The 25,168-nt window shown below is 45.2% G+C and overlaps 1 protein-coding gene across 1 annotated transcript in view; it reads left to right on the top strand.

The window, feature by feature from the left end:
- The window catches only part of Mthfd1 (methylenetetrahydrofolate dehydrogenase, cyclohydrolase and formyltetrahydrofolate synthetase 1), a 65,417-nt gene that overhangs the window by 21,155 nt on the left and 19,094 nt on the right, over window positions 1–25,168 (top strand). The window contains exons 3-18 of the mRNA XM_040742889.1: window positions 3,449–3,508; window positions 4,102–4,155; window positions 4,327–4,463; window positions 4,566–4,666; window positions 6,838–6,974; window positions 7,860–7,971; window positions 11,791–11,918; window positions 12,326–12,423; window positions 12,586–12,759; window positions 14,045–14,181; window positions 16,404–16,450; window positions 17,044–17,151; window positions 17,268–17,342; window positions 20,276–20,378; window positions 23,189–23,265; window positions 24,030–24,170. Of these exons, the coding sequence (XP_040598823.1) occupies window positions 3,449–3,508; window positions 4,102–4,155; window positions 4,327–4,463; window positions 4,566–4,666; window positions 6,838–6,974; window positions 7,860–7,971; window positions 11,791–11,918; window positions 12,326–12,423; window positions 12,586–12,759; window positions 14,045–14,181; window positions 16,404–16,450; window positions 17,044–17,151; window positions 17,268–17,342; window positions 20,276–20,378; window positions 23,189–23,265; window positions 24,030–24,170 (1,689 nt within the window). The remainder of the gene's footprint in view (window positions 1–3,448; window positions 3,509–4,101; window positions 4,156–4,326; window positions 4,464–4,565; window positions 4,667–6,837; window positions 6,975–7,859; window positions 7,972–11,790; window positions 11,919–12,325; window positions 12,424–12,585; window positions 12,760–14,044; window positions 14,182–16,403; window positions 16,451–17,043; window positions 17,152–17,267; window positions 17,343–20,275; window positions 20,379–23,188; window positions 23,266–24,029; window positions 24,171–25,168) is intronic.

Here is a 25,168-nt window from a genome sequence, read left to right as displayed (position 1 = left end):
GAAGGGTCAGAAAATATGGATTCAAATGATCATTTCAGGGAACAGAATGAACTTTGATAGTCACAAAGAAAACCATCAGTCACACATTCACAAAATACACATGGGTGATCAGGTGGGTAGGCTACACCAAGGCAATCTATTGAGACACTAGCTTTGTCGTTCTTAGTTTTAGGGTTAATAGAGGCTTAACATGTCAAGCTTAGACCTTTCTAGTTTTATCTAGAAGTCACAAGGCAGTCAGATGCTAGGTGGACAACAGATAATGATGACACTGTAAAGGTAGCCACATGTCACTTCTGCTTTTAATGCAAAGGTCTCTTCACACTCACAATGTCCTACTTAACCTGGGCAGCAGTCTGCAGGCTCTCAAGCTCATTAGCGTACTCTTTTGTTTTTCGAGACAGGGTTTCTCTATGGCTTTGGAGGCTGTCCTGGAACTAGCTCTTGTAGACCAGGCTGGCCTCGAACTCACAGAGATCCGCCTGCCTCTGCCTCCCAAGTGCTGGGATTAAAGGCGTGCGCCATCAACGCCCGGCTCATTAGCGTACTCTTAAAGGACATCCATGCACAGCTGTCATTCAGTCCAGACTCAAATTAAACAGCAGGATGTTCATGGTCTGGTCCAAGTATAGACTTGTTGAACTTCCTTCCTTCTTCTCAGACTTAATTCACTTTCTGGTATAAAAACCCTGTGTAGTAGCCACAGCTGAGCCTGGGTCCTCTAAACAGAGACTCTGTTGTGCATTTTCACAAGATGGTCAGTGAATTTCTGATAGGGACACTTGGTAAACAGTCTCTTTCCTGAAGTTTGGGGTCAGGTAGTTGTAGGTCTTGGAGATGGCTTTAGAGGTGACCTTGGTGAAGTTGTCCAGGTGACAGTGCAGCCCCTGGCTGATGTGTAGTAATCAATACTGCTATCAGAGCAGCTTCTTGGGTACAGGAATGGAGATCATGCCATTGCCTCTGGGGACAGGGATGAGGCACACCAGTACACAGCCACAGTGGCCTGTCACCTTGCATGGCACCGAGTGGGGCTGGCAAATCTTGTTTCCACAGAGGGGCAATGGAAAGCTGATGGCTTTTCCAAGATGATGGCTCCTTGGAACACTTAACACCAAGACCAACATGAGCATTGTAGGTCACGTCTGAATGGTCTTTGGAATGTCATCCTTTTGCTTGTGAGCCTAGCCTTTAACAGCTGACCCATCTTTCCAGCCCTATAATGTCATCCTTTAGGGATGTTCCCAAGAAAATGCCAATGATCAAACTCCTTGATAGGCAGAGAGGACAGATAGATCCCACCCAGGAACTTCATCTTCGTGTCCTTGACCAGGTGACCCAACATGGTGAGGGGATCCACTCCTTGTCTTCCGTTTTACCTCCATTAACCTCACCATGGTCCTCCTTATGTACCTGTGTCATCTGCAGTTTGGCCAATTCCTTTGGAAGAAGCTGGTGGTTTGGGAGGTGTTTGCTTTTTGAGACCAGGTTTCATGTACCAGAAGCTGACACTGAACCTGCTGTGTAGCTTGGACTGGCCTTGGACTCTTCAGGTACCTCAAAAATGCCAGGATTGCAACTGTGTACCCAGTGGTATAGTGGTGCATGCTTTTAATCCCAGTGCTCAAGAGGCAGAGGCAGGCAGATATTTGTGCTAGGATGCCACCACATCTGACTTACTTTTGTCTTGTTGGGCTTTTCTGATGGTATGATACACAACCCCTTTGCAGGAAGGGGTTAGTACTCAGGATAAAATGCTTATAGTAGCATTCTTGGTAAATCATATCGGGATTAAGATGTGTTCTGGGGACCCAGTCTATCTATCACCCACCCACTTGACTGACAGTCAAGAATTTAATGTTCTTTAAACATTCTTGAGTCTAGTCTATCATTGGTTTTTATATAACCAGTTCCTCTGTGAGAGGCATAGAGCTTGGGGATGTACTGCAGGCTCAGCACTTGTCTAACATCTAGAATGCCCGAGCCAGGACCGAAAAACAAAAGCTAAACAAACCTCTAAGACTCAGGTTCCCCTATAGGACTCTCTTAGTTCCTTTGAAGTTCAAATTAGTTAGCAAAGCTGAGAACCAAACAGATTTGGGGTAACCAGAGCTGGGAATCTGGTCATATTCCTGAGATCCTAGGGCAGCATTAAACTATTTGCATGGAAAGTTCTGAAAATACTGTTATGATGGCCAGGCTCCATCACCCTGGGGCCCATGCTGAGGACTTCACTTAACCCACTACTTTGCTCTCCAAAGTATGGAGAGAGGCAAGACTTACAGCAGAGAGATGTTGACCATCCGGAAAATATTTTACAGATAAGTGACTGCAGTGAAGAACTGTAAACATGGTCAGGATGAAAAACAGATACGGTGTAGTGGGGTCCGGGTCCAGAGGGCACAACAGCTCCCACACGGGCTGCTGCGGGGTGGGTGCCAGTTTGCCCTCTCCTCTGGTCCTGTTCTGTACGGGCTAGTTGAGTATTCTGTCTAATGCTTTCACTGCAGTGTGACTGAATGTGAGCATTTTTCACTGCCCCCCAGGGGTAGGTGGTGCCTTTAGGAACTTCTACCTCATAATTTCTCAGTTTCAATTACCTGACCTATTCTAAGTAGTCCCGCATTTCTAGTAGCCTATAACACCCCTGCCCTGTTTACAGTGTGGGTATGGTACAGTAGCAGGTGCATACTTTTTTTTTTTTAATAGCTTTTCTTTTTTAAACATTTATTTGACCAGGCCATAGTGGCATACGCCTTTAATCCCAGCCAGCACTCGGGAGGCAGAGGCAGGCAGATCTCTGTGAGTTCGAGACCAGTCTGGTCTACGAGAACTAGTTCCAGGACAGCCTCCAAAACCACAGAGAAACCCTGCCTCAAAAAAACAAAACACAAAAAACAAACAAACAAAAAAAGATTTATTTATTATGTATACAGTGCCCTGCCTGCATGTGTGTCTGCTCGCCAGAAGAGGGCACCAGATCGCATTACAGATGGTTGTGAACCACCATGTGGTTATTGAGAATTGAGCTCAGAACCTCTGGAAGAGCAGCCAGTGCTCTTAGCCCCCACCCCCTTTCTTTTAAAGATGCGTTATCATTATTGCATAGGCTGGCCACTGTCTGATGGGTTTAAGCAACTCTTTTGCTTCGGCCTCTTGAGTAGCTTGAGACTACAGATCCACGTCGTCTCTTCCAGCTTAACGTGTTTTTCCTTTTGGCTTTGTCCATGAACTCAATGGGCCTCGTTAGAGAGTACAGAATGACGCCACTTATTTTCGCCTCCAGCCTCCTTTGTCTTCCATAAAAGTTCTCTTCATCAACAGTGTCATGGCTCAAACATTCATTTCATCTTAATCTTCACTTTGTCTTCGGTTAACACTAAATTTCAAAAGTTTCTCTGTACGCTTTGCCTTTTCCTGTCTGATTTGCATGTATTTATTATTCCAGGTTGGCGACAGAGATGATTCCAATCTTTATATAAATGTGAAGCTGAAAGCTGCTGAAGAGGTAAAGCCAGAACCACATGCACACACACACACACACACACACACACACATTCTGTTGGTGACTCTTTCCCGACCCTAATTTAACTGTTGAGCAGGTCAGAAGTGTGTGGCCTGGCACAGCTGGTTTTACCCCGAGTGCTTCTCATTGGTTTTCTTCCTGGAGAGCCAGATGAATAGATGCGGAATGATGCTGAGTGCCATGGTGAAAAGGGAATGGCAGGAGGGGTTGGTTCTTCTCCACACACGGGGCGAAATGATGTCTGGCACTCCTTTGTCTTAGTCATAGTCCTTCAGAGAAACAGGCCAGGTCTCTGGCTCTCTTACCTCTTTCTTTTCTGGTTTCTTGTGTGTGTGTGTGTGTGTGTGTGTGTGTGTGTGTGTGTGTGTGTGTGTGTGTGTGTGTGTGTGTTTTGTTCTGTTTGTTGAGACAGAATTTCTCTGTGTGGCTTTGGAGGCTGTCCTGGAACTCGCTCTGTAGACCAGGCTGGCCTTAAACTCAGATCCTGCCTCTTCCTCCCAAGTGCTGGGACTAAAGGCCTGTGCCACCATAGCCCAGCTTGTTTACCTGTTTCTTGTTTTTTTTTCCCCCTGCAGATTGGGATCAAAGCCACTCACATTAAATTGCCGAGAACATCCACTGAGTCTGAGGTGAGTATGTGAATGAGCGTGGTGAGGTGCCTCCCCATCTGCTTCTTTAGTGGAATTTCAGGGCCTAAGATAACACTTTGCAGACCAAACATCTCCAAGCACTTCTTCCCATCCCACACTTCCCCCTTTGGGTCTGTGAGATAAGCAAATTAACTGTGGCACTTGTTTTAGGTGTTAAATTATGTCATCTCCTTGAACGAGGACTCCACTGTGCATGGTTTCATAGTGCAGCTGCCTTTGGATTCAGAGAATCCCATTAACACCGAAGCCATCATCAATGCTATCACACCCGACAAGGATGTGGATGGGTAAGTGCTACCCCTGGATTTATTTACTGTGCCTCTGGAGACACCATTTGTTTCTAAAGAATGGAACCTTCCTTCTTCCTTATTTTGACAACTTGGTTTTAGGTTGACTAGCATCAATGCTGGGAAGCTTGCCAGAGGTGATCTGAATGACTGCTTCATTCCATGCACACCCAAAGGATGCTTGGAACTCATCAAAGAGACAGGTAAAAATGAGCAAAGCCAGCAACAGGAGGGTGCCGTTTTCCAAGAGCTTCTAGATACATGGCAGTACAGAGGACATATAGGGAAATGGACTTGATTGGCCAAAAAAAGCTGAAGAGCATGCTGTTGTGTAACAGCTGAGGAAACAGGCTCAGATCCAGCATTCTTGCAAAAACACCTGTAATCCCAGGAACGAGGATCATGAGTTTGAGGCCACCCTGGATACGTGAGAACTTCTCTCAAAACCAAGGGATAAAGGTTCATTCCCTGTGCTGAAAGCAAAAATGAGAGACAGAGACAGAGACGGAGAGAGAGACAGAGAGACAGAGAGGGTTTTGTCTAAGAGATAACAGAAGCAAGATTTGAAGGCAGGGTTATTATATGCATTCAAAGCAAGTGATTATGTGTGGGGGTGAGGTGGGGTGGGAATCCTAAATGACAGTAAAAATTCAGAGAGTGTAAAAGTGTAAGTTCCTGCCCATGGCGCCAGCACCAAGTCCCTCCCTACTGTGGTTCCAGCAGGAGGAGACAGATGGCTGGAACGGATCTCGTGAGCAGTCACCCCACATTACTTTATTACATAGAGAGTACCTTCGTATTTTCATTTCATTATGAATACTTTTAGCAGAGTTTATTTTTTGCAAAGAAATGAGTCCTGTCAGAAAGAAGTAGGTTAGAAGTTTCGAGTGAGGCGTTTGGCCAGTGTTAGTAACAAAAGTTGTCTGCTGTTGGCCAGCAAAGGTCAAGCCTTGGCCCAGCTATGACAGTTCAGATCTACAATTTATATTCTTCAGTATGTTTAGCCAATGTTTATTACAGCTTTATAGAAATTAATTGCATGGGCTACATACAGCAGCTGTGACTTCCTAGTGTCTCACAAGTGAAGCCACTATAGCCTTAAGATAGCTTCAGATGGTTGCTGAATCCTCACTGGTACAGTAAGGTGTGGTGGGCTGGTTTGCAGTGATGAGGATGAAACCCAGGGCTCTAGCATGCTAGTCAGCTGTTCTGCTGTGGAGCCGTGCCTCCAACCCACCAGTGTTCCTGGTAGTCACGTCAAACTGAGAGGACTCCAGTTCTAGTACGGATAGTGATGGTGTTAACATTGTCCAGGCGCTGGTCTTGTGATGAAATTGACTGTTTTGTGAGACATGTGACGTAAAATCTCAAGCAAGGGTTCCTAGCTTTTCAGCCTTGATGAAATAGAATGGCCAGGTGGAGTGTTCTAGAACTCTCTCCTACCTTCTGTGTGGGCAGCTCATTTTCAGGCCCCTCGTGGTACATACACAGCCCTGCTGCTCCCATAGTCATTGACTGCATCTCACAGGCCAGAGGGTGAGGTGGAGCATTCGTCACTAACTCCGCGGGACAGCCAGTATTAGTGCTAAAAAGCACATTAGCAGGCTGGTCCTGGTGATGCCTGAGGCAGAACCATGAGTTCAAGGCCTGTCTGAGCTATAGAGAGAATATTTAGGGTCAAACCAGGCAGCTGAGAGTGTCTCAAAATAAAAACAAGCCTCAGGGTATAGTTCAGTAGAAGAGCCAATGCCTAGCTTGTGCAAGGCCTTCTTGGGTTTGGTCCCCAGCACTGGGGTGGGGGTTGGGGGTTGTTGATACATTGTCAGAAGCATGGGTGCTGAGTCAGCAAAGATGTTTTCCAGTCACTTACAGTTCCTGCTATCACTTCCCTGCAAAGAGCCCTGTGGTTCAGGCCCTAAGCCAGACAGAATTTGGATGAGAAACTGTGTGAATAAACTCACCAAATTTGGAAAGCCTCGCTGATTCTAATCTAATTTCCGCCTTTGCTCGGACCCTGTTCCATATACCATAGTTTTCAAGACTATTTTGCCCATGGAGCTTAATCTGGTAACTACTTCCATATGGCTGTTAGCTGTGTGTCGAGGTTTCTTTTTTGAGTGTAGGATTTCTTCCCACTCCCTTATGACTCAATGAACAGATCTTGGCCTAAGCAGATCTCCAAGCCCCACTGCAGAAAGGACAGTGTACAAGACCCAGATTGTGGCCCGAACTGAGAATGTGATTGCTAAGGGAAGATTTCTGTCTGACGCAGATAAATCTACCCTGTGCACTTAGGCTCTGTGTCCCGTTCGGGTGTCTTGTGAAGGATGGCAGCTGCTTCTCTATCTCTGATGCATGCCGGCTTCTCTTGTAGGGGTGCAGATTGCCGGGAGGCACGCTGTGGTGGTTGGGCGAAGTAAAATAGTTGGTGCCCCCATGCATGACCTGCTCCTGTGGAACAATGCCACAGTGACCACCTGCCACTCCAAGACCGCCGATCTGGACAAAGAGGTAGGAGGTCCAGAGTGCAGTAGGCATCCAGCGTGCGTGGGTACATTATCACACTTAGCCCAGGCAACTCTGCTGTGCTTCTTGTTTCCTTTTATAAGGAGGAGGAACGAATCAAATCACAAACTTGCCCAGCTCGTTCTGACCCTGTACTCTCTACGCCAGTGAGTCTCTTGGCAGACGGGTCTAGAAGTATTATGTGGGGAGTAATGCCTGACAGTGGAGTTAGGTCATGCACACATCTCTCAGGCATGCGGTTGTTGGCCGTGGAATGGAGATGCTCTGGAAGCGGAACTGGCCAGTGGGCATCTTCAGCTGTTTGTTCTTTGTTGCTTTATTATTGTTGTTAAGCTGGGTTGAACCCCCTATAGTAGAGCAGTATTTTACCACCGAGCTACATCCTTAACTCCAGCAGCTTGTTTTTTTTTTTTTTTGACACTGTATTCCTGATCCAAGAATGTCCGCACAGCCGTGTCCTTGTTGACAGTGTTGTTTTTTTATGTGGGTAGAGGACAAGACAAAGGCCTGGTACCCGTCCTTAATGTTCTTAAACTGCTCTGTGGTGATGGTGGTAGCACTCACATTCCATAAAAGAGGGTGCAGTCTCCAGGGTCCTGACTCCAGACCTGTGCACCCCCAGCCCCCACAAGCTCATGTTGCCTTTCCCATTAGGGAAAATAACTAGTGAAAGGGGCTTCTGGGGTTACAGGATTTAGCACGGCATGGGGCAGGTTGGCAGAAACTCTGAGGTTTGCATTTGATGCCTTCCCCAGTGTCCCTGATAGTGTTGTTGATAACTAAAAACTTACTAGCACAGCTCGGGTCTTCCTTCCCACTTCTAGGGGTGTATGTGTTTGATCTACTTCACTCTGAAGTCTTGTCCCATAGGTAAATAAAGGAGACATTCTGGTGGTTGCCACAGGCCAGCCTGAGATGGTGAAAGGGGAGTGGATCAAGCCCGGGGCTGTCGTCATAGACTGTGGGATCAACTACGTTCCTGGTGAGTAGTGCTGGGGAGGGAATGTCAACTCTCTGTTTATAGCAAGTACTGGGGCTTCGTGGTACTGGCTTGTTAGTAGGGGAGTAGTTGTCACTCGCGAGCTGTCCTGCCTGGTGTCAGAGGTATGGTTCTATACTAATCCTCAGTTGACTTCGTCAAGAGGGAGTGGAAGAGGAGGCAGGCGTATTGCTGCTTACTTGTTTGTCTGTTTATCTGTCTGTCTATTTATTTGAGATACAATCTCTTCTATAGCCAAACCTAGCCTTGAATTCATGCTTGTCCTGTGCCCGCACCCTGAATTCTGGAACTACAGGTGTGCTCACCTGGCTTCCAGTCTATCTTCATATGACTGTTACCCTTTATTTTAACAGGGGCAGTAGTCTCCTGGTGTTAGTCTCTTGGTGACTCCTTATCAGATTTGAACTTACATCATTAAATTTGATGGCAAGTGCTTTTACTCACCGAACCAGCTCCTGTCAGTGCGGCAAGTTGTTCTTTAAAAAGAAATTTCCAAGAACAGTACAGGAATACCTATACACATGCACGCAGGCGTGTGCGTTAACTGGTGAAAGAACATTTACTGTGTATTTAGCACTATGGAAGGCCTTGGGTTCTGTGAGTGACTATGACTCAGCTGTGGAGTTCACTTATGCTTTGTTCATTCATTCATCCATCCATCCATCCATCCATCCATCCATCCATCCATCCATCCATCCATCCATCCATCCATCCATGCATGCATGCATGCATTCTGTGGTTGTGGGAATCAAACCCAGGGCCTCGTGCGTGCTAGGGAAGTGCGCTCCCATTGAGCTATTATACCAGCAATCACCCTTCTCTGCACTTGGGATTTAAATAGCTTCTTCAATTCCTCTCCTCTGTGTCAGTTCTTGCTTAGCCATATCTGATTTCCTGCCACCCAGGGATGATCTTTGTCTTCTGAAAATCCTTCTCTGCCCAGCTCTGATCGCACAGGGCTTGGCATTTCTTGTGTGCCTTGTGTCCTGTGTTCTTCCGGCTCCGAAGTCAACTCCTCAGTGGTCTCTGTGCCACCTTCCTTGTCCTGCGTCCTGCCTTCTCACACTGGCACTCAGATCTTTAGAGTTGGTGAGGCGAGCTGCAGCAAGGGTAATTTTTTTTTCTCCCTTCCCATCTGAAGTTTAAAATGCAGACACTGAGCTGCCGGGAGCATTAGTCACTGTCAAGTTCTCACCGTTTCTAACCTCCCTCCCACTCGGCCTCACTTTTAAGACAGTAGCTCATAATTGATCACTCATTTTCTGGGTGTAATTGTCTAACGGGTGCAGAAGTTGCTCTCCTGATCTCCCCGCTGTGAATACTTGCAGTGTGACATCTAAGCTCAGTCTGCATACATCCCCGCATCTCTGGATCATAAACTATGGGCATTAAAAAAAAAGAGAGAGAGAGTGGGCAGTGACAGTGCACGCCTTTAATCCCAGGACTCGGGAGGCAGAGGCAGGTGGGTCTGTGAGTTTGAGGCCAGCCTGGTCTACAGAGTGAGTTCCAGGACAGCCAGGGAGGGCTACACAAAGAAACCCTGTCTCGAACCACACCCCTCAGAAAAGATGAGGCATGAGATAGAAAAGAAAACCTGAGCTGGGGTGCAGCTCGGTGGTGGTTTGCCTAGCTGTGCTCCACCCTGGATTATTCAGACTTTATTGCCTCAGGAAGAGGGAGATGTTTATTTACTTTTTAGAGATTTAGAGATCTAGAATTCTGTTATATGTCTGAAACTTTGATTTCTAAACATTGATTTCCCATGTAAATGGTAGAATAGCATGGGTGGCCATCAGTGTTTTCACTGGTCCTGGACATATGGATACATAAGGCCACACTGTGTAGTTCCCTGAGAACGGTAAAATCACTGGGTTATAGGCCAGAGGTAGGTTTCAAAACCTAAAGACTGTTCTTGGAATATCTTCATTTGATGAAGCAATCTAGTCCACCCCGGCCAACTCTGGCTTCATATTTTTTAAATTGTCTGCTTGAGAATTGAATCTCAGTGGTGGAACAAGAGTTTGGCAAGCACAAGAATCTGAGTTTTAGCTTATTAAAAAATGAGAATTGTTTGTGTGATCCACTCAAGGATAAAAGGTATACGTCACAAATTAATGAATTAATGCGTATATTTTTCTCGTTTTTTAAGATTTGATTTGCAGGGTTGGGGAATCAAACTCAGGACTTTGTACATTCAGGGCAAATGTTCTGCAAAAGAATACTTTTAGGAGTCGAGGGGAGTGAGGAAAGTATTGGTCAGAACTTGTGAATGTGTCTTTCCTGCTTAGCTTGCTAGAAAGGTGATTTGAGAAGTCCTAATGTTTTACTTAGAAGGAACAGATCCCCTACCATGCCCAGATCTAGTCTCTACTCACCCTGTATAACAGTTTCTATCCTGTCCTCTATAATTAGAGGTCTCCAAATTAAATGTCTTGGTCAAACTCCATTGAATTCTACACTTGGAACTTTCCATTGAGAGAGAGAGTCTAGGGCTAGGAGTGGATAGCCTAAGTGCTGGTAAATAGCCACTTTCCCACTGACCTCACAGTATCTGTGAGGCTCTTGTCCCTTCGTCGACAGATAATTAAATCAGCCCTCCTAGTGTTTGGTGGTGTATACATGCTGTGGGGCTTGTGTGGAAGTCAGGAGAAACCTTTCTGGAATTGGTTCTTGTCTCTGCCTCGGTGAGGTAGTTTTATTTCTGCCATTCTGTATTCCACAGACTAGTTGGCCCACTAGTTTCCTGTCCCCACCTACCTAGCATTCTGAATGGCTTGGAGGACTGCAAGGAAATCTTGCTTGCCTTGGCATGCTGCCTTAGCCTCCCTAGTAACCTAAAACATTGGGAGCAGGTGTGTGTTAGGCCTCTGCTTTTTTTTTTTTTTTTTTTTTTGCCCTCAGGTAAAGGGCGGAGGGCAGTCAGTGAGAGGACTTCTTAGTTCTGGGTTTTGTTTTCTTTTTTGGCTATACTTCTCAGAGGTGGCAATGTGGCTACCGTTCTACCGGACCCTCTCTGGGGTTACTGAAGTGTCCAGACCTATCCCTCAGCAGAGCCCGGAAGTGTTCCAGAGCAGAGTGTAGGATGTTCTTTGTGTGAGTGAGCAATGGTGCATCACCGAGCTTGTTCCCTTGAATAGCTATTCTTTGCTGGTGAGATTTGTAGTTCTGGTCCTTTTAAGGGAAGTGCAATTATATTCTTTGCCTTGAGCAAGCATTTAAGTAACTGCTGTCTTTGGAACTGGATGTTGAATTGTTCCTCTAGCTCCTGCCTGGAGCTCACTAACTGCTGACAGTTGCTGTAGAAACCGTATCTGGCAGCTGTGACATAGTTGGAGCTTTGTATACCTAAAAAAAAAATTCTTTGTAGGCCTTGGCAAATTAACATTTTAAAAGGTCTACAGTTTTAAGAATAAATAATACTTTTTATTTATTACCAGAGACTACAAAAGGATTCTCTGGGATCTGAAAAATCCCTCTTTAAAAAGTATTTATTTATTATTTTAATTTTCATTTCTTGCCATGTACACATCTTAGGAGGTCTTTCAGGTAATATAATTTTCTCTCTCGAAGATGGGGAGACCTGCCATCTATGTCACATTTTGCTCCATCCCTGGACCGCACCCAGCCCTGCCCAGTATCTTCAATTAGACACTTGAGCCTCACAGGACTAATGTACTCTTACAATGTACATAGACTTTGGGGGGGGGGCAAGCCGACATACTTAACCACTGAAGTTGGAGATTAGCACCATTGTTGTGACTCTGAGACTTTGCTTTTTGTCCCCCTCCTCTTCTGAACCAGATGACACAAAGCCAAATGGAAAGAAAGTTGTGGGTGATGTGGCGTATAACGAGGCCAAGGAGAGGGCGAGCTTCATCACACCTGTCCCCGGTGGTGTGGGACCCATGACCGTGGCGATGCTGATGCAGGTACCGTGCAGAAAGGTCTCATTGTCCTGCAGACCTTTCTGCCCACAGGCACCACTCAAGACCTGGTCAGAAGTTAGGCACAGAGGGGGTCTGCCGAAGGAAAGTGGTGGGAGAGAACAAAGAAACGCTGTCTGTCCCAGTAGTAGAGGAAGCGGCGCCCTTCTTCCATACACCTTCAGGATTTAGAACTGAAGCAGGAACACTGGCTGCCTGTCCACCTGCTGATGTGGGTCGCGCAAAGGCCCTAGAGCATGGCGCCTCCTCATTCACCCCTCGTTGAGGTTCTTCACCAGGGTGATCATGAAAGGGCTCAGTTGGGGACTGAACAGTAATGGCCTGGGCCTTGGGACTGATTGCAGAGCTAAACTGTTCACCCCTTCTATCTCCATTTCTGTCACTTGACCCAGAGCACAGTAGAGAGTGCCCAGCGTTTCTTGAAGAAATTTAAGCCAGGAAAGTGGGCAATTCAATACAACAAGCTGAGCCTCCAGACACCTGTTCCGAGGTGAGAGTGAAATGCTCGTGGTTAAAACTTTGTGGCTGGTTAGGAGGGTGTAACCGCTTGGTGTGTCTGCTGACAGCAGTAGAAGGATGGGGGAGGATGTTACTAGTGGGGTTTGTTAAATGCTGTAACTAAAGATTGATGCCCATCCTTGTGTTTCTAAAGTGACATTGATATATCACGATCTTGCAAACCAAAGCCCATCTGCAACCTGGCCCGAGAAATTGGGCTGCTCACAGAAGAGGTGGAACCATATGGGGACACAAAGGCCAAAGTCTTGCTATCCACCCTAAAACGCCTGAAGCACCAGCCTGATGGGAAATACGTGGTAGTGGCTGGGTATGTATGTCCTTTGCCGGCAGGTCTCCTACATGCAGCCTGTCCATTATCGCCAGCGGTGGAAGAGCTGTTAGCTCAGTCTTACGTTGCTGTTGGTTTTGTTTGTTTTTTGAGACAGGGCTTCTCTGTGTAACAGCCCTGGCTGTCCTGGAACACTCTGTAGACCAGGCTGGCTTCTAACTCAGAGATCTGCCTGCCTCTGTCTCCCCAGTGCTGAGATTAAAGGTGTGTGCCACCACTGCCCAGACCTGTTGATGTTTTAAGGTTTTAGTTCTTTAATTTATGAGTGTCTGTGTGTGTGTGAGAGAGAGAGAGACAGAGACAGAGAATGAAAGCGGGAATCTACAGACTCCTAAAGAAGCAATTCCAAGGGATCTGATGGCCTCTTCTAGCCTCTTAAGGCACTAGGCATGCATGTATATACTTACATGCATGCAGGCTAAACACTCATACACATAAAGAAGAACAAATAAATACATCTTTTTTTTTTAAAGGGCAGGAAGGCTAAAGAGATGACTCGGTGATTAAGAGCACTGGCTGCTTTTGCAGAGGACCTGAGTTCAGTTCCTAGCACCCATATGGCTGCTCACAGAGCTGTCTGTAACTCCAGGTTGAGGAATCTGATCTCCTCTTCTGGCTTCCACAGGCACTGCATACATGTGGTACACAGACATATCCAGGCAAGAACACCTATACACATAAAATAAAAATTAAAGTAAATTTTTTTATAAAAAGAAGTTAAAAATCATTGGATAGCAGGGTTGTGTCAGTTATATTTCTTTCTTATAGTAAGAGCCAGAGTTGTTTTAAATGGTGCTCTTGAGTACATACATGATATCTTCATGGAGGGCTGCTTATGTGGAAGTTGGAGGACAGTGTTGTGGGGTTGACAATTTTCATTCCACCTTTATATGGGTTGCGGATGGTACTCGGGTAAGGCTTTAATGTGGTGGGGCCATATGCTAGGCTCCGTTTTTTTTTTTTTTTTTCATGTTTTTGAAAATCAACCACAACTCTTAGAAAAAGATCTCTCAGGGTTTTTTTTTTTTTAACTTTTTTTGTCTGTATTTTTTTGTGTGTGTGCACGAAGAGCATGCAGGATTCTCCTGGTGCTAAGTTACAGAGGGCTGCAAGCCTAGGTGACTAGTTAGGTGCATGGGTTCTTGAAGAGCAGCAAGTGCCCTTAACCACAGAGCCATGTCTCTGACCCCTTGTTCTTATTCATTAGGAGTGTTCAGTGATTCGAGTGACATTAATTCTATGATCCTTTGCTCTCTTCTTGAAGAATAACCCCAACACCCCTGGGAGAAGGGAAAAGTACAACCACGATCGGGCTGGTGCAAGCCCTGGGCGCCCACCTGAATCAGAATGTGTTTGCGTGTGTCCGCCAGCCTTCTCAGGGGCCCACGTTTGGAATCAAAGGTACTTGTGGCCAGAGGGACCTGCTCCCCTGCCTTCCCTTCGTCCTCCCAGACTGACTTTACCCATGGGGTCTTACGGGGGCTCCAACTGGAATACTTGCTTCAGACATTTGTATCCTGATGTCCTTGGGGAAGGCTTTCCATGTTACCCCAAAACTTAAGACTTTTGCTACACACAGGGGTCCTTGGGGATGTGTAAAATGGAGTTCAAAGGGGTTTTATTTGACCCCGGTATCCACCGTGCTGTCACAGTAACAAAAAAAGGAAACCATGGCTGCTGATCCAGGCTTCCACCGAAACAGACCAGCCCCACAGAATAAGAAAAAAAAAGCTTGCCACCATTTAGTGTATGCTTTGTGCTAGGTATTGTCCTAAGCACTTTGTATATGTCATTCTCTCTCCCCATATGGGATGATATTATCACAGAGACTTGGTTAACAGCACCATTTTTCATTTAGTGTGTGTGTGTGTGTGTGTGTGTGTGTGTGTGTGTGTGTGTGTGTGTGTGTGCGCGCGCGCGCGTGCGCGTGCCACAGCCTGTGTGTGGAGATCATAGGACGTCCTGCTGAATTTGCTCTCTCCTTTTACCATATGGATCCTAGGGGTCAAATTCTGGCTGTCCCACCAGCCCCTAAAGCTGTGGGATCACATAGCAGATACCTGCATATCAGATATTTACATTACGATTCATAACAGAAGTAGAATTACAGTTGTGAAATAACAATGAAATAATTTATGGTTGGGGGTCACCATGACGCGAAGAATTGTACTAAGGGGTTGCAGCATTAGGAAGGTTGAGTACCGCTGAAGCTCAGACCACAGCAGCTCTTGCCTGACACTCTAAGCCACTAGGCACAACACTTGATTAGGTGACAACCCTGGATTGGTAACCATATTTAACCTCCTAATTTTGATCACTGTGGTTTGTAATGATCTCTTTTATTCTCTTCCTTTTCCCCTTTTATTAAGTTTATTTATTACATATTTTGCATGCATTGGTTGGGATTAAATTCAGGGCATCACACTGCCACAGAGCTGCACATTCAAACATGCTTCTGTTTTGTTTTTGTTTTTTTAGCTTCCTTTGTCCATGCTCTTTGTAGGTGGTGCTGGGCTACAGAAGGACGCTTTGATGCAAATATGCAGTGCACACCCCAAGCCCCACACCCTCCCTTTTCTTTCTTCTTCCCCCTCCCATTCTCCTCCATGTTTTCCTAGACAGTTTTTGCTTCTACTTTCAAAACATACTCTTTTAATTGAAACTATTTTTGCTAATTATAATATGTTCTTAGAAGTGGCTTTTTCATTTACTAGATGACAAGGTATCATGTTCCGCTTGTTCGGGTAATTAATGCAAATGTTCTCAGCAGGCACACCTCTTCCCTCCTGCTGGCTCTCACTTGTTTGTTAGCTCATTTTGTCTTTGAGACTGAGTCTTTCCAGGTAATTTGGGCTGGGGAGGAACTCACTGTATAGCCCAGGCTGACTGCTTTGACATCTTCCTGCCTCCTGAGTGGTGGAATTATGTGTATGAGCCCCTGCGCCCTGCCTTTGAGCTTACAGCAATCCCCTTTTGACTCCGGGAGCCTTTTCCCTTTTTCTGATTGGAGAGTCCACTGTTCTCTTTTCCTCTTGTTGAATTTTCTCCTTACATAGTCTCCTCCTCACAAAAATCAAATCTGTTCTTTACACTGACATCTCTCTCACCTGATGTTATGGAACCCTGAACAGACCTTTTGTTAACCACACAGGCCAGCAGAACTCTAGCAGTCCAGCTGTTTTCTAATATATTTCTTCTGTTCTGGAAGAGCTGATGTCTCTGTGTTAGGTGTGTGTATCTTCAAGATTCCTTTTTTGGAAGCTAGAGTAGCTTTGTAAGAGTAGGAAATTAAACAGGCTTGCCTTTATGTAACTGTCATCTGGGTTTTTTAATGTGTTAGGAATCTCAGGGAGCCTATTTCTAAAGATAATAAGTAGGTATGTATGTGTGTGTTCATGGTTTTGTCATTTCCACTCATATTTCAATTGAGCGGCTGTTCAGTGTGAACATGATCAAGTGTTTTAGGTCGCTGAAGAAAATTAGAAAACACCTGCTCACATCTGTCCAAATGACTAGACAGTAAACAAACAGCATGCCTAGTAGTTATGAAAATGGGTTTGCCAGTCTTTGGATCCCAAGTCAAGGAGGAGTTAACCTGAGTCCACCCTTGGTCTGTCCTCTAGGTGGCGCTGCAGGAGGCGGCTATTCCCAGGTCATTCCTATGGAAGAGGTAAAGCAGTCCAGGGCTTGACTCAACCTGTGTCTGTGTGATAGACTTGTGACAATAGCTTGGTCTCCGGGTCTGCCTTTCAGTGTGGGAAATCATTTTGAGCCTGTGAACACATGCTGCGTTGTCTTAAGAAACACCAGAGTCCTCGTGACACAAGAACACTGTAGGGAACCAGAGGGGAGCAGCTATCCCTGCTGCCCCTAGCTGTGCAGCCTCTGTTGACCTCAGTGGTGGGGTGTGTGCTCTGTTCTCTGGATGCATTTATGAAGAACTGCTAATTCTTCCTTTGGGAAGACTTGTTTCAAGGGACAGATAGCCAGGCGTTTTTCTTTAAAATAAATAAATTTCCAGTGTTCTCTGTGTAGCTCAGGCTGGCCTTGAACTGGCAGCGACAGCCCTCCCTCAGCCCCCCGAGAGAGGGGTGAAAGGCGTGAGTCATCGTGCCTAGTTTGGGGCATCTCCTTTTCATAGAGAAGCCCGCTCCTGTCCACAAGCTGTGCTCCAGCCAGCACCCACTGTGGTTTAGTGCAGCTTGAGTTGGAGGGGAGGGGCAGGATCAGCTGGGGACTGCTATGGCTTCTGCTCTTTTACAGTTTAATCTGCACCTCACCGGGGACATCCACGCCATCACTGCTGCTAACAACCTCGTGGCTGCTGCCATCGATACTCAGATATTTCATGAGCTGACCCAGACAGAAAAGGTAGGATATGGGGAGGGGTACCTGAATTAGTGTTGGCCCCTTGGGTGCTGGGGCAGGTGACATGACAGTGGGTCCCTCCTCATCTAAAGCTCTTTTCCTCCCTCCCTTTCTCTAAGGCTCTCTTTAATCGCTTGGTGCCTGCAAAAAACGGAGTAAGAAAGTTCTGTGATATCCAGATCCGAAGGTTACGGGTAAGCTGAGCTTGTGAGAAACTAACTGATGAAGACAATGGTAGGGGTTTTCTTTTTAAATTGTAAGTCATTGATCCTATAGTAAATAGAGCACTGGCAGTCTGCCCTCAGTTAACAAGAAAGAGAGCGGATGCTTTTCAGTGGGGAAAGAGTGTGGGTGCCATCATGGAGACGTGGGGCTTTTAGAATTTGAATTCCTGCTCTCCCCAGCCCTGGGATCTTGAGCAAACTCTTTGTGGGCTGCCTCTCGGTTCAGTCTTCTATAAAAATGAGCTTGATCGTGCTTGCCCAAGAGAGTAAGGACTCTGGGAGAATTAGTGAATTCTGTACTTTATTTGAATTTCTTTAACATGTAGCCATTTTAAAAAATATTTATTTGTGTATTAAGTGTGGGCATGTGTAGGTCATACACCATGTAGAGGTCAGGGAACAACTTCTGGGATTCAGTTCTTCTCAATTTGTTGGGGTAGGGTCACTCGTTTCTGCTGCTAAGGCAGTATACGATTCTCCCATCTTGCTGTAGGAGTGCTGGGGTCATAGGTGTGCACCACCACATCTGGCTTTACGTGGCTTTGAGAAATTGAACTCGGGTCATTAGGCTTTCAAAGAAAATGCACTTACATCCTGAATAATCGGCCCAATTCTGTGTCGTCAAATAAGCACATGTTTTATTGCACACCCCAGAAATTCCATTCTTTGATTTTCAACAAGAAAAATGAAAATTGGTGTGTACACAAAACCCTATACATGAATGTTTTAATGACTCTATTAATAATCTCCCCAAAGTGAGAAAAACCTTCAGTGTTCTTCAGTGGTTGACTGGTTAAACAAATTGTGGTGCATCTGTGCTATAAAAAGACATGGGCTGCTGAAATGCACAACAACTTGGTTGACTCTCAAAGGCATGATGTTGACTAAAGGAAGCCAGTATCAAAAGTCATAGGTTGTGTGTCTGTTTATGTGGCATCCTCAGTGAGCTGCAACGGTAGTAATGGACATCAGGCCACTGGATGCCAAGGGTCATGGGTCAAGGGAGGAATAACTGTAAAGGAATAATACTCGAACTCACAGAGATCCTCCTGCCTCTGCTTCCCAAGTGCTGGGATTAAAGGTGTGCTCCACCTACCCTGGTATATAGTATTTTCATAGTTCCCAGAGTGCTCAGTCTACAGTGGGGTTACTGTGATTAAGAGAAAACAATACCCGGACAAAAGCAACTGAAGAGAGAAGGCTCTGTTGGAAATTGCAGTCCATTGTGGTGGGAAAGTCACAGCTGGGGAGCATAAGGCAACTGGTGACATCATATTCTCCTGGAGAAGTTCACCCAGCTCACCATGCAGGGTCTTAACTCAAAGTATGTCATGGACCGTGGGTGGGTGGATCTTCCCAGCTCCGTTAACCTAATCACGATAATTCCCCCGTGCCATCTCGGGTGAGTCTAGACCTCGTCAAATTGACAGGTGAGGTTGACCATCTCAAGTTCTAGGCTTGTGGGACACCTGGCAAGCCATTCCAGAGATATACCTGAGGTTTTCATGTTCTCATATTTAAGAAAAGAACCGTGGCCCACACCCTTAATTGCAGCAGATCTCTGTGTCTGAAGCCAGCCTGGTCTACAGAGTGAGTTCTGGGACAGCCAGTGCTACGCAAGGAAACCCTGTCTCAAAACACCAAAATAATAATAATAAAAAGGAAAGAACCCCAGGCAGAGTAGGTCTCGCTGGGGCTCACTGACTCATGACTGCCATGTGAGAAGAGGGCAATTTTCTAAGCATTTTCCATTTTGAAAAGTGACCTGTGTAGACGTGTAAATGAGTTTTTAAAGTACCCAAATTCCAGCTAGGCGGTGGTGGCCATGCCTTTGATACCAGCCAGCCCTCCGGAGGCAGAGGCAGGTGGATCTCTCTGAGTTCGAGACCAGCCTGATCTACAAAGGACAGGACAGCCTCCAAAGCCACAGAGAAACCCTGTCTCAGAAAAAGAAAGAAAGGAAAGAAGGAAGGAAGGAAGGAAGGAAGGAAGGAAGGAAGGAAGGAAGGAAGGAAGGAAGGAAGGAAAGTACCTAAATTCTGTAAGGAAGAAAGTTTTAAAAGCCCTTTTTTGTGTCTTTTTAGAAAATAAGAAGTCAGCAAAGGTATTGAGCCATATAAAAATGTATAAAAGTTTTAATTGATTTTTTTTATTGATTGCTGCTCATTTTTGCCTTCCCTATAATTTGACTTCATTGGGTTTCTCAGTAGTCTGGTTTTTAAAGCTTTGCATGTTGCTTTTCATTTCAATATATTTGATGGAGCCAGAAATACACTGATACTTCTCCATTGAGGCTGTTTTGTTGGGGGTGGGGATGGGGGCAGGGGTGGTTTTTTTTGTCTTTGTTTTGTTTTGTGTGTGTGTGTGTGTTTGCGGCCATGTTGAGGCAAGTCTCTCTCCGGAACAGAGTTCCAGAGGCAGGCATACCACACGAGGCTAGGAAAGACCCTCCAGGCTTAGCCAAAGGGTTGCAATCTTCCCTTCCTATGTAAGATGCTGCTGTCCCAAGTGGAGACCCTATCTCAAGATAACAAATATGCTTCTTTGTTTTGTCTTTTTGTTTTGGGATTTTGTTTGTCTCGTTTTGTCTTTTATAAGGGAGAAAACATTTATTTTAGCTTACATTTCATTACAGTCCTTCATAGTGGGGAAGCAAGGCAGCAGGCGTGTGAAGCAGCTGGTGACATTACATCCATAATCAGGAAACAGGGATGAACAGATGAGAGCTCTCACCTTGTTAAAGGTTTTGTTGAGACAGGGTCTAGCTATACAGCCCCAACTGTCTTGCAGCACGATGTGTAGATGAGACTGCCTCAGACTCAGAGATCTGCCTGTCTCTTCCTCCTGAGTGCTGGCTCTTGTCTCATTTTATGTTTTATTTTCCTTTTTTTTTTTTTCCTCAGAGGTTAGGCATTGAAAAGACTGACCCCACCACACTGACGAATGATGAGATAATCAGATTTGTAAGACTGGAGATTGATCCAGAAACCATAACGTGGCAGAGAGGTATGTACCCAACACAGGCTGCCAGCCTCCTGGGCTATGGTAACCCCACCTCCCACGCCCCCGGGGATGCTCCTGGGTCAGGATGCTGTCCAGGATATCCTTTACTTTGCTTGCCAACCTTAGCTGCTATGTAGATGTCCCTTTGTGGGACTGGTTGAATGTCTTGCTGCCTGTTCAGTGTTGATTGAAACAAGGGTTTCAGGGAAGTTCATGCATAAACCAAAAATAACATTTTTTAAGTTTCAGTTTTATGCACAAAGTTTTAGTGTCGTGAAGTGGGAGAATGATGTCTAATCACTTGAATCATGTGTTCTTTATTGTTAGAACTCTTCTGGCACTGGTGACTTGAGTTTTCATCAATCTCTTTAGCCTGCTCATCATTTCTTATTTTATTAACTCCTCTTGTAACGCTCATCAGCCTTCAGCTTTTTAGATGCGTGCCTGTCTTCAACGCCATATGTTGCTTTTCACTGTGCACGATTAGCGGGGCTTGGGATTTCATTTTCTACCCGTCTCCTTTGTCTCGCTGCAGATAATCAGTGTGCACCATGAGGGAACTTACCAACTTCTTTCGTGTTTTTATTGGCACAGTAACTGTTGATTTGGAGTTTCGGGTGTTTGTTTTGATCATGTAGCCTGGCTGGTCTTGAATCCTCTATGTAGCCAAGGTTGACTTTGAGCTAGCCCACCTGCATTCATGTCCCTGCTGAGATTACAGGTGTGGACCATCCTGGCCTAATGGCATTTTAAAAATGACATTCTTTAATTTTTTATGTGTATGAGTGTTTAGCCTTCATCTATGTCTATGCACCACACACACACGTACTGTCTACAGAGACCAGAAGAGGGCATCAGATAGCCTGGAATTGAAGTTGCAGTTGTGAGCTGCCATGCCTGTTCTCTGGAACCCAAGTACTCTGGAAGAGCAACCAGTGCTCTTAACCCCTGAGCCCCAAAATGACATTCTTAATAGGAAAAACTATACTGGCATTTCTTCTCTTGCCTCAATAGCTTTAAGCAAATATTACAACACTTTAAATTTCTTAAATATATTTATTTATCCTGTGTGGGGGTGTTTTACCTGCATGCATGTATGAGCACCATGTCCATGCCTGGTGCCCAAGGAGACTGGGAGAAAGCATCAGATCCCCTGGAACTGGAGTTACTACGGGTGCTTGTGAGCCGCCGCATAGATGCTAGGAACTCAACCCCAGGCTCCTGCAAGAGCAATAAGTGCTCTAAACCACTGAGCCGTTTCTTTAGACCCCATGGCAGTATTTTTAGAAGGAAACAAGCTCGCCATATGTTATGAGGATTTAATACACTGTTTAATCATTTACTTTAGCGTGGGGGGGTGTTATAGCTGGGTAGACAGAGTCTTACTGTGTAGCCCACACTGGCCTTGAACTGATTCTCAGCCTCAGGATTACAGGCATGAGGCACTACACCTGACTGCTTTTCTTTTCCTGATGTTTATTGGTTTGTTCCAAAAGAATCAATTAGGGAAGAGGCAGCTGGAGACCTACAAAGATCTATGTGCCTCATTTCCTCCTGCTGCTGCTGCTGCTGCTGGTGGTGGTGGTGGTGGTGGTGGTGATTTTTATAGGTCTTCACCTCCATCCCTCAATCTACCGGGCAGGTCAGTTTCTCTGTGGTTGGGGCTGAAAGTTCCATCCCTCCCAATCGCTTGTCCTTGCTGGTCACCAAACCCCTCCTGAGGTTCTTTGTCCCTTTAACATTCCAAGGGTTCTAGGAACCTTGAGCCACGAACCCATGGAAAGATGAGATATGTTAACTTGGATCCCATACATAGGAAAATCAAATGTAGGAGCCCACTGAACAGTGAACAGGAATTATTCCTGAGAAGTGAGGTTTGGATTGGTTGATGGTTGACCTTTCCAAGTTTGGGTGTATACTCTGTCATCACCAGAGAATGTGCTAAGGAGAGGCCAGACCTGTGACTTGGAGTGTTTCACAGGCATTTGCACTTGGTCTGGGTTGATGGCCCTTGTGAATCACACCACAGAACAATACATATCTTAGCCTTTTCAAAAGCTGGGCTGTGCTATTTTTTGTTTTATTTTGTTTGTTTTTGTTTTTTTTTCTGCTAACATAGAATGTGCTTTGAAATAGAGTACAGATTTTATAATTACTTGAATTCCTTAGAAGGAATGAAGTTCAACCACTCCACATTTCTTTGCTTTAAGCTCTAGCCTTCTACATTTCTGCTGTGTGGCTGTGTTTCTTACACTAATTTTAGCTTGTTGTCCATTTTGAAATCAAGTATTAATGGATCATCATTATGTTAGATTTGTTGTTTTAAAACTGTTGCTAAGCTGGATGTGGTGGTACACACCTTTAATCCCAGTGCTCAGGAGGCAGAGGCGGGTGGATCTCTGAGTTTGAGGCGAGACTTGTCTACTTAGTGAATTCCAAGACAGCCAGGGCTATATAATGTGGAGGCTGTGTCTCAAACAACGTCAACACACACAAAACACACCTGCTGCTCCCTTTAGCTTTATGGTCCCTACATCTTTGTAAAATTGTTTGTTTAATTTTGAGAGCCCAGAAAGGCCTTAAATTTGATATCATCCTGCCTCAGCCTTCAGAGTATTGGCATTACAGGCATATGCTATCTTCCCTAGTTTTTTCTCTTTTCTATTTTTCTTTCTTCCTTTTTTTTGGGGGGGGGTGGGAGAGCAACCTAGGGCCAATGCTAGACTTAGACTGCACTGCCATAGCACTGGGTCTCCAGTCCTTAATTTCCGTGCCTTTTCTTAACCATTCCTCCTCCTCCCTTTCCACTGTAGTGCTGGACACCAACGACAGATTCCTGAGGAAGGTCACTATTGGACAGTCTCCAACAGAGAAAGGCCACACTCGCACGGTAACTGTTTGTTCATCTCCAGTAACTGCTTCGTGGGAACCAACTCTCGCGGCTCCCATCCTCCTCCGTCCCCTCCTTTGCCACCACACCAGCAGGTGTTGTTCTGCCTTCTCTCTTTTAAAATGGAAGTGAGTGGGTGTGGCACTGAGCGCTCCTGACAGCTTTTGCAGTAAATCCGTGTGTCACCTGTGTGGTTTTTCCCCCAGCATTCTTTCCTGGAGGTGGAGAACCCCAAGTGAATAGTCTTGCATGTAAATTAATTAAAATCGCTTCTCTTCTGTGGCGGTTTGGCATTTTCTATCTTCAGTGTAAGAGTACCTGTGTTGTTCCTTTTATGTTAGGGAAACTGTAGCCAACATGTAACCAACTGTAACCAAGGTACTTTCACAGGGATAAAATAATAGCTTATTGATTGTACTATAATTTGGTGGGGCGGGTAGTGGGAGTTCAGGAAGTCTCAAATTTATTATAGCTGAGGATGACTTTGAATTCTGATCCTCCAGCCTTCACCTCCCAAGTTCTGGGATTACAGGCTTGTACTACCACTGTTTTATGAGATGCTAGGGATCAAATTTAGGGTTTGCATGCTAGGCTACAACTCCTACAACTTTGATTTTTTTTTTTTAAAGAATGACTATTCAAGGCATCTGAACAATTAGAAATATTGATTGTTGGGAGAGGTGATTTAGATATTTCTAGTCCAATCTTGTTAACTTCTGCTTTGACACAGAGGTCTGTCTGCCTTTGTCTCTGTCTTCCCACAGGCCCAGTTTGATATCTCTGTGGCCAGTGAAATTATGGCTGTTCTGGCCCTCACGACTTCTCTGAAAGACATGATAGAGAGAGTGGGAAAAATGGTGGTGGCATCCAGTAAGAAAGGAGAGCCCATCACCGTCGACGATCTGGTAAGTGCCAGGCTTGGTGACATGGCATCCTGGGGGTCTCTCAGTGATTACTGAAAACAGAATTTATACTCTTCTTAAGATGTTGTGATTAACTCATTGAGTTTACGCATTAAAAAAAATTAAAATTTCATCATAGAGAGTTATGGTAGTTGGGACTGGGCTCTTGTAAGTGCCAGGTGGTGTGAATGATGCCTTCATCCTGAATGTCTTCCTGAGCAAGCTACCCCTAGAGTTTGTGTGTGTGATGTCACCCTCAGTGCTTTCCCATGACACTTGGCGTAGAAGGACTCATGGACCAGTTTGGCTGATTCTCTTCTGGTTGGGTCTTCTGCTGTTTTATTTTATTCTTTGTTCGGGTTTTTGGTGGGTGTTTTATTTTTTTGTTGTTACTTTTTATTTAGATATGTATCTCTTGACTATCCTGAAACTCAATGTATACTAGGTTGGCCTCACACTCACAGAAATCCTCCTGTCTCTGCTTCCCAAGTGCTGAGATGAAAAGTGTGCCACTATGCTCAGCTTTCTGTGTACATGAAATAAAATTTGAAATAAGAATTCATAAAGAAAATTTTTTTTCCAGACACGGTCTCAACCCCACCCAAGCTTTCTTGGAATTCATCATGTAGCCCAGACCATTCTTCAGTTGATAGCAATCCTCCTAGGTTAACCCCGAGTCCTGGATTATAACACTGTTTCTCCCTAATGCTGCCACCCTTTAATACAGTTCCTCATGTTGTGGGGACCCCCAACCATAACATTTTCATTGCTACCTCATGATTGTAATTTTGCTGCTGTAATGAATCCATTATATAAATATTTTTGGAGATAAATATATGCCAAAGGAGTCACGACCCTCGGGTTGACAATTGCTGGATTATAAGCGTGAGCTACCACATCTGCTTAGATAAAAAATGTAAAGGCCTGTTTGTGTCAACACACATCAGCATAGTCTGTATTATGGCAGACGAATTTAGAAAAGGGAGAAAAATATTAACTTT

Source organism: Mesocricetus auratus, unplaced genomic scaffold (assembly GCF_017639785.1).
Source record: "Mesocricetus auratus isolate SY011 unplaced genomic scaffold, BCM_Maur_2.0 Super-Scaffold_15014, whole genome shotgun sequence".
Lineage (NCBI taxonomy): Eukaryota > Metazoa > Chordata > Mammalia > Rodentia > Cricetidae > Mesocricetus > Mesocricetus auratus.
The sequence above is the reverse complement of the archived record's forward strand: the minus strand, read 5'-3'. Positions and strand labels throughout refer to the sequence as shown.